Source organism: Netta rufina (assembly GCF_964035555.1).
Source record: "Netta rufina genome assembly, chromosome: 31".
NCBI lineage: Eukaryota > Metazoa > Chordata > Aves > Anseriformes > Anatidae > Netta > Netta rufina.
In genome coordinates, this window is record NC_140155.1 from 2,092,388 (window position 1) to 2,100,675 (window position 8,288).

Below are 8,288 nucleotides of genomic sequence, written 5' to 3' on the forward strand. Positions count from 1 at the left end.
TGGTATGGAATATCCCTTTGGTTGTTTTAGGTCAGCTGCCCTGGTGATGTTTCTTTTCTTACTTTTTTGCCCACCCCCTAGGAGGGTTAGAGAGAGTCCCGATGCTGTGTCAGCACTGCTCAGAAGCAGACACAACACTGGTGTGATATCACTGCTGTTCTAGCTCCAAGTGCAGAGCACAGCACTGTATGGGTTGCTGAAGGGAACGTTAAAATCCCAGCCAGACCCTGTACACCCCGTGGCTCCTGCATGCCCATCTCATGAAGAATATGGGTTCTGGAAAGTGAAACGCAATTACAGAGGTTGGGTGCTGGGGTACGGAAGTGACTTGCAAGGACCTGAAGACAGCTTAAAGGCTGAGGCTGCCTCTGTTTGGAGAACTTCCAAGAGCTTGTGATGTCCCTTGTGGGCACAGCCAGGGAACCAGGAAAACGGGGGCAGCTGGAGCTTAGGTTCCTCCTGGCTCTGACTCCCAGGACCAACATCAAGAAGACAGTCTGCTGCAGGATGCCTTTGCAGGCAGCAAAGCCTCAGGACACAAAGCACCCAGGAAATGCCACTGCCAGACTCCATCTTCCTGTGCAAAACTTTATTTGACACAGTCCTGCTGCTGCTGAGCCTTGGATACATCTACTCCAGAGGAGGGAACAAAGAGCCCCCACAGGATGCTCATGCTCAGCACCAGGCACAGAGCAAAGATCAACCCCAACCTAGGAGGCAAAGGTGGCCTGCACTGGCCAGCAGCACACGGTGACCACATCCCTTGCCTTGGGGTCTGCAAGCAGTGCAAGCAGAGGGGAGAGGAGCGTGGAGAGCTGCTGCAGCCCCTGTGCTGCCCGCTGGGCTCAGAGGCAGGGTGAGACCTGTGGGTGCCAGCAGGGCTTGTGCCCCAGCACAGGAGTCCTGGGCAGGGCAGAGCCCAGGGGCTGCAAGGGGCCTGGCCCCTGCTTGCAGCATCCCAGCCCTCCTCCAGCAGCAGGGAGGAATGCAGGAATCCCCTGACTCCACTGCCCCTCATTGCTGTGCTGCTCCTGCAGGACCAAGGAGAGGTGATGCAGGAGTGTCTGGAGAAGGGCAGGAGCCCCCCAGGGCTGGGGACGGTGTCTGGGGGGTGCTGTCCCTCAGGCACAGCTGAATTCCCTCCGTCCTCAGCCAGAACCAGGGGCGGATGCTCTCCCCATTGAAGGAGGCTGCTGTGAAAGTGAAGATCTTGACCCCATTGTCAGCGTTGATAAAAGACACTTGCCTCTGGGTACAGTCCAGACAGACCCAGATCCTTTTGGGGTCAGGGCACAGGGACAAGGGGGTGCGAGGAGATGTGAAAGACTTGAGCTGTCCTTCGTCGTACAGCACAGCCCAGATCCCTTCTTCAGGGCTCATGTTGATCCACTTCTTTCTCTCCACAGAAGCCCTGGCCACCCCCACAGCCCACCCTGAATACTTTAGCCGCTCTCCCTCCACCTCCACCAACCAGCAGTGCCTCCCCTCTCTGAACTCCTCACGGCCCAGCACGCAGCACCAATAGTGAAATCTCTCTGGTGTGTCAGGCACCTGCTGCCCTTTACTTTCCCGTCTTACACTGCTCTTGTCCTGAGACACAACAAGCTGGGGATGAGCCGTGTGTGGATCCAGGGTCACCTTCACTGCAGGGACAGAAGGAGCCAGGCCATCAGGGGCAGAGCTTAGCCCTGGGCAGGCTTTCCCCAGCTCGGGGCCAGGAGCTGCCCCACGGGGCAGGAGATGGGGCACCTCTTGGCTCCTGAACATGCCCCAGCAAGGGCAGGAGGAGCACCTCAGAGGGCAACCCAGTGCACACCTACCTGTATTGTGAGGCAGAAGAAACTTTCTCCATGCTGTAAGGAGAGGGGAGAGCTGGTTACAGCCCACGGCTGGTGCCCAGTGGGTGTGGGCAGGGTGAGAGGCCAGCCCTGGGCTGCTCTGTCCCAGCTGCCCACCCTCCCCCGCACATCGCCTTGGTGTTGCCCTTGGGATTGAGCACCGGGAGACTTACCCAGATCTGCAGCTTGTTTCTCTACAAATGAAAGAGAAAAGGAAAATATAAGCAGAAGGCACAGTTTCTGATTCTCTCACTATGATGCCTTTTTTTTTATTTCTTTTTTTTTTTTCTGTTTGGAGAGTGAGACTTACCCAGCTCTGCAGCTTGTTCATCTACAAACAAAATAGAAAAGCAATGCATCTTTGAGAGGAGTCAGTTTCTCAACAATGACTGCTACAAACCAAAGACCCCCAATTCCTTCAGCTGGGGGGAGGAAGAGAGACTCACCCAGTCTTGCATCTTTTTCCTCTGGAAAATAAAAGCATAAGGAATGCATGATCAGAGGGAAAAAACTTCTCACCCACTGTCTATGCAGAAAATTCTTTCAGGTTAGGGATGGACACTCACCCATCTCTGCAGCTTGTTTCACTGGAAAAGAAAAAGAAAAAGAAAAAGAAAAAGAAAAAGAAAAAGAAAAAGAAAAAGAAAAAGAAAAAGAAAAGAAAAAGAAAAAGAAAAAGAAAAAGAAAAAGAAAAAGAAAAAGAAAAAGAAAAAGAAAAAGAAAAAGAAAAAGAAAAAGAAAAAGAAAAAGAAAAAGAAAAAGAAAAGCAATGTATGGTCAGAGGGGAGTATGCCTGTGGGAAGACACCAAATGCCTTCTCTTTGGGGAAGGAGACTTACCCAGCTTTGCATCCATTTTGGCTGCTATATAAAGCAAAAGGAATGAATGGTCAGAGTGGAGAGACTTTCACCACATTGCTGCTGCCATGGCTAGACCCCAAATATTTTTACTCTCGTCCATGGGCATAGACCATCTTGCTCCCAGACTTGTAGCAACCAGACTAACAAGGACCGAGGCCCAGGTTTTTGCAAGACTTGTAGCAGTAAGGACAGACACTTGTGCAGCTCTCTGCACCGTGCCACCAAAAGACAATGGGAAGTGATCGCACATGGGTGGAGGACGTCCCTGTCCCAGAAGCGTCAGTGCAGAGTGGGGCAGCACCGCAGCTCCCTCCCCATCCCCACCTTGATCCCCGTTCCTTTCAGCCATCCTGGCCCTGTCCCATGCCCAGGGCAGCCCCAGCCCCAGCACTCCCCACTCCCACCCCAGGCTCCAGCTGCTCCTCCAGCACCCCCGAGCCACCAGCACACAAGCCCCCAGAGCCCACCCAGACCAGGCCCAGGCCCTCCCACAGGGACACCACTTCCCCACGGGCTGGGGGCAGGGACTGCAAGGACTCACCCAGCTCTTGGCTCTGTGCCGCTGAAAAGCAAAGGCGGAGGAAGAGGTGGTGAGCAGAGCAGCTTGGTTGCTGGGTGGGAACATGTGCAGGGGGGCTGCGCCTTGCCACCAGCCCCATGCTGCAGCCATGCTCCCTGGCCTCCCACCCAAGGTCCCTTGCCTTCTCCCCTGCCTTCGTTGCCCAAGGCAGAGGCCCAAGATGATCCTAAGGCCTTTGGGATCCCCAGGAGAACATTCCCTTCCTCCTCCTATGCACCTCCCTGGGCCAGGGCTCAGCCCCGCTCCACACCCATGCGGGTCCCCGCAGAACACCTCCCTGCGCTCCATCCCTGCGCTGCCAGCTTACCTTGCTTTCGAAAGAGATAAACACCCAGGCCAATGGACACAGCCAAAAGCACCAGGACCAGAGCCAGAGCCACCATCCAGCGCTGGGCGTTGTGGAAGAAGGGAGCTGAGAAAAGGCACCAGGAAAAGGGCTGCGTTTCCATGCCCGTGGATGGAAGAGCAAGACCCAGACTTCTCCTGGGTCAGGACAAGTGCAGGGGCCAGGAACACCTCACCATGTCTATGCCATTTGTACCTGCAATGTGCAGGGATGATTCCCGTTCCTGCTGGAGGCGGCTGTTCCTGACCATGCAGGACAAGGACCCCTCCACGCTCCCGGTCACGATGACGGCGCCTTCGATTTCAAAGAACCCCTCCTGGTCCTGGGAATGTGTCTGGGAGACCGAGGGCAGGTGCTGCCCGCGAGCATCCCTCCACAGCAGCTGCGGCAGCGGGTACCAGCCGGCCGATCGACACAGCACCCGGATGCCTCCGGCCTCGTAGCCCCCCAGGGAGAGGTGGGGGTGAGCGCCTGTGGCTGGGGGAAGAGTGTCTGGCTGGGGCTTGACTTGGGGAGGGATTGAGTTCCAAGGCAAAGACCCCATCTGCTCCCATGCCAGACACAGCCAGGCCAAACATGGCCCCAGAGGCTCTCTGACTGGACACTTCATGCACTCACTCTCAGCCCAAAACCACTCCAGCTGTAGCAGGACCCAGAGAGCAGGGCTGCATAATGCCAGTGGCCCCAAATCACACAAAAAACCCAGGTACTGAGTTCCAGGACCTTCAGGCAGCATCTCTGCACCAAGCCATCCTGGTTCAAGAAGCCCCGAGATATCCAGACAACATCTCAGGTCTCCCCCAGCAGACAAAGCAAAAATAAAGCAGATGTCCGGCTGCTCAGAGGACTCTGCGACTCTCCCTGTGTGCTGTTTGGTCCCATTGCTGACACAGCTGAAGGTGCTGCTCAGCAGCCTGTGCCCAGTGCCCTCACAATATTATGATTCTTGTCTTCAAGGACACCAGTGAAAACTGACAAAATCCTCCAGGAAGCTGTCTCCCCAAATATAACCTCCACATCCATTGGCATGCTCCATGCTGTGAAACAGCTGGAACATTCAAAGGACACGTAAACTGTGCTCTGGAACCATCATCCCAGCCACTAACCTGACACCTCCAGCTCCACAATGGCTTCGTCATAAGCATCAGCATCTCCCACAGTGCAGACGTACTGGCCATCATCAGAGGGTCTCAGCCCCGTGATTCGCAAGTCCAGCCTTCCAGCAGAGAGACCATCTCTGTCCAACTCTGTCCTCCCGGCATATGCCCCCATCTGTTCCCCGTACAGGTCCTCTCCATTGTGGTAGTGGTGCACTGTCTCAGAGATACTGTCCCGGATCCACTTGACCTCCAAGCTGCGAGCATCGCGTTGAGGGGACAAGTGGCAGGGCAGCACGACATCCTTCCCCACAGTGGCAGTAACAGAGTGTCCTGGTCCCACCACTCTGAGCTGGGCTGGGCAATGGAGAAGGGCACAGAGAGGAGGTGAGATTCTGCCATTTTAAATTTAGGGGCAGTGAGTGTCAAAGGGCGAGCTGTGTGTGAGTTGGTGCGTGCTGCGTCCCCCGTGTCCCATGGGAAACCACTGGGTAAACAGGAGAGGGAGAGGGAGGATGTGCAGGAGAAGGAGGTGTGCTGGGAGTGGGAGCCCTCTCTGCAGCATTTGGGCAGGAGAAGAAGAGCCAGAAAGGACAGCCAAGGCAGCGCCCCTATTGCATGAAAGAAGCAAAAAGAAGGGAAAACCAATAGGGGCCGAGCTGTGGGCTCGGGTCCCCCCTGCCCCATGGCCACTTCCCTGCCCAATGGCAGCATATCCACCAGGCTAAGGAGGGAGAGCCCCCAGCAGCCCCACAGGATCCTACCTGAGCCCAGCTGGAGGAGAAGCAGAGTGACGAGGGAAGTCAGGAGGCCCCTGGCATGGCTGGTGAGGCTGGGGTGGCTGCAGCCCCAGGGGAGCCCCATCTGTGCTGTAGCGGGAGCAGGACCTGGGGGCAGAAATAGGAGCATAAGAGAGGGGACCGAGGGGCTTCAGGCACCACAGACAGATAGAGAAGGAATCCCCTTGGGCCCAGACAGAAGGAGCCACAGCCAGCACTGCCTTGTTCCGGACGCAGAGCCTGTGCTTATCACCACTGGGACACTGCCGGTGGCCCCCAGGGGTTCTTCTCCAAGGGAGCCCCACCAAGATAGACATCCCTCACCACACCCAGCAGAGCTGCAGAAAATTTAAGGCTACGCCCAACTTCCCCAGCCTGTGCCCAGTTCCTGGCTGCAATAACCCTCTGGGAGTAGTTCTGTCCCTGGGGCAATAGGGGCAAGTGTCTGGGGAGCTCTGCAGGGCTGGCACCACCATCCCATCACAGGTGGGTGCCCAGCCCAAGGCCTTCAGCCAGCACGAGGGTCTTGTCCCCAGCAGGGGCCTCTCCAGACCACCGGGGAAAGCCTCTCTCTAGGCTCATTCATCTCCATGATTTATTTTATTTATTTATTTATTTATTTATTTATTTATTTATTTATTATTTATTTATTTATTTATTTGTCTCCACGATTTATTTATTTTATTGCGACAGGCAATAAAAGTGTTTTTTTTTTTTTAAACTCTATAAAGAGCAAATGTAGGATGAGACAAAGCATTGGTCTGTTACTTGATGGGGATGATCGTATAGGGTCTTTAGTGATATGTGAAAAAAAGTATCAGCAAAGCTGCTGCCTTGGATTCTGGAAGAGCAGACTTGAGCCTGACCTGGAACTTAGGTGGAAGAAGAAAGCTTGGGAACTTTGGAAACAAGGTTGGGCCACTCAGGAGAGCTTCAGAGATGCTGTTTATCATGGTAGGGCAAAAAAAATGTGCAGCCAAATCTCAACTGGAGTTGAAGCTGGGTAGTACTGTGGGTGATAACAACAACAACAACAAAGGCTTTGAAAATATGTTAACAATAAGTTATAGGCTTCTGGATGAGTTCCTAGCTGATGCTGAACTTGTTGGGGATTTGCTGCTGCATCTTCATGCACATAAGTCTGGCGCCCGATGGGATTCATCCCAGGATACTGAAAGAGCTGACTGATGTTACTACGAGGCCTCTTTTTGTTGTTTATCAACAGTCTTGGGAATCTGGAAAGGTCCCAGTTGACTGGAAGCTGGCAAATGTTGTCCCATTTACAAGAAGGCAGGACAGAAGACCCTGGTAATTTCAGGCCTGTCAGTCTCACCACAATGCCTGGTAAAATTATGGAGATAATTCTAGCAGTTACTGAAAACCACTTGAAAGTGTAGTCATCAGTCAGAACAAACATGGGTTCATGAACTAAGGCTGAGAGAGCTGAGGATGTTCAGCCTGGAGAAGAAAAGGTTCTGGGGAGACCTCATTGTGACCTTTCAGTACTTAAAGGGGTCTTACAAAATGATGGAGAAGGACTCTTTACTCGCATAAATAATCGTAGGACAAGGGAGAATGGTATTAAACTAAAAGAGGATGGATTTAGAATAGACATTAGGAGGAAATTCTTCACTGTAAGGGTGGTGAGGCACTGGAATAGGTTGCCAGGAGAAGCTGTGGATGCCCCATCCCTGGAGGTGTTTAAGGCCAGGCTAGACAGGGCTTTGGCCAACCTGATCTGGTGGGTGGCATCCCTGCCTATGGCAGGGGCATTGGAGTTAGATGATCTTTAAGGTCCCTTCCAACCGAATCCCTTCTATGAAGGGAAATTCATGCCTTGACAGCTTGAAGTCCTGCCCCTGGAAGAAAAACCCCAGGCAACAGAACGTGCTTGAGGCACCCAGCTGGGAAGCAGCTCTTCAGAAAAGGCCCTGGGCGTCCTGGTGGACAGAGACCTTGCCACAGAGAAGACTATCAGCATCCTGGGTGGCATTAGGCAAAGCATTGCCAGCAAGCCAATGGAGGTGATCCTTCCCTGCTGCTCAGCACTGGTGAGGCTGCAGCTGGGGTACTGGGCCCAGTGCTGGGCTCCCTCATCCAAGAGAGACCTGACCACACTGGGGAGAGTCAAGGAAAGTCCTGAAGATGCTGCAGGGACTGAAGCATCGCCCCTGGGAGGAGAGGTTGAGGGAGCTGGGCCTGCTCAGCCTGGAGCAGAGGAGGCTCGGGGGGAGCCCATCAGGACCCACAAATCCCCGAAGGGAGGGTTCAGAGAGGACAGGGCCAGGCTCTTCTCAGAGGTGCCAGGACAAGAGGCAATGGGCACAAACTAGAGCACAAGAGGCTCTGTCTGAACATCGGGAAGTGCTTTACAGAGCACTGGCACCAGTTGCCTGGAGAGTTTTGGAGTCTCCCTCCCTGTAGATCACCAAAGGCTACCTGCGTATGGTTCTGGACAACGTGCTCTGCATGTCCCTGTGTGAGCAGTGGGGTTGGACCCAATGGACCCAGAGATGCCTTCTGACCACAACCATTCTGTGATTATGTAATGTCCTTTTATGGCGATCAAGTCGATTCCCTTGAGGGTAGAGAGGCCTTGCAGAGAGATGTTGATGGATGAGAGCACGGCACAATTGCCAATAAAATTGGTGTATGAAATTTAACAAGAGTAAATGCTGGATTCTGCACCTGGAGTGGTGTAATCCTAGGTGCATGTCTGGCGGCCGGAGTGAGAGTGGAAAGAGATCCAGGGTTGATGGCAAGCTAAATGTGAGCCGACAGTGTGCC

General features: G+C 53.9%; 1 protein-coding gene across 2 annotated transcripts; it reads right to left on the reverse strand.

Annotated features, from left to right (window-relative positions):
• Positions 1–699: 699 nt before the first annotated feature.
• Positions 700–5,669, reverse strand: LOC311220412 (butyrophilin subfamily 3 member A1-like). Of its 2 annotated transcripts, XM_084303930.1 has the most exons (12): positions 5,487–5,669; positions 4,732–5,079; positions 3,821–4,102; positions 3,587–3,691; positions 3,241–3,261; positions 2,679–2,702; positions 2,405–2,425; positions 2,285–2,305; positions 2,149–2,169; positions 2,012–2,032; positions 1,821–1,853; positions 700–1,643 (listed from the first exon to the last, which is right to left on the reverse strand). In XM_084303930.1, the coding sequence occupies exons 1-12, from the start codon at positions 5,629–5,631 to the stop codon at positions 1,015–1,017; spliced, it is 1,671 nt and encodes a 556-aa protein (XP_084160056.1). In that variant the 5' UTR covers positions 5,632–5,669; the 3' UTR covers positions 700–1,014. The 2 variants fall into 2 exon arrangements, with proteins under 2 accessions (XP_084160056.1, XP_084160057.1); XM_084303931.1 differs by lacking the exon at positions 2,149–2,169.
• Between the last annotated feature and the right edge of the window lie 2,619 nt (positions 5,670–8,288).

What these genes read in the sequence shown, in the direction of transcription:
- LOC311220412 (XM_084303930.1), bottom strand. Translation starts at nt 5,631, where the DNA reads ATGCTCCTATTTCTGCCCCCAGGTCCTGCTCCCGCTACAGCACAGATG. An exon ending in GAAACAAGCTGCAGAGATGG is followed by an intron (nt 2,306 to 2,404) that starts GTGAGTGTCCAT and finishes TTTATTTTCCAG; the next exon opens with AGGAAAAAGATGCAAGACTG. An exon ending in GGAAAAAGATGCAAGACTGG is followed by an intron (nt 2,170 to 2,284) that starts GTGAGTCTCTCT and finishes TTTTGTTTGTAG; the next exon opens with ATGAACAAGCTGCAGAGCTG.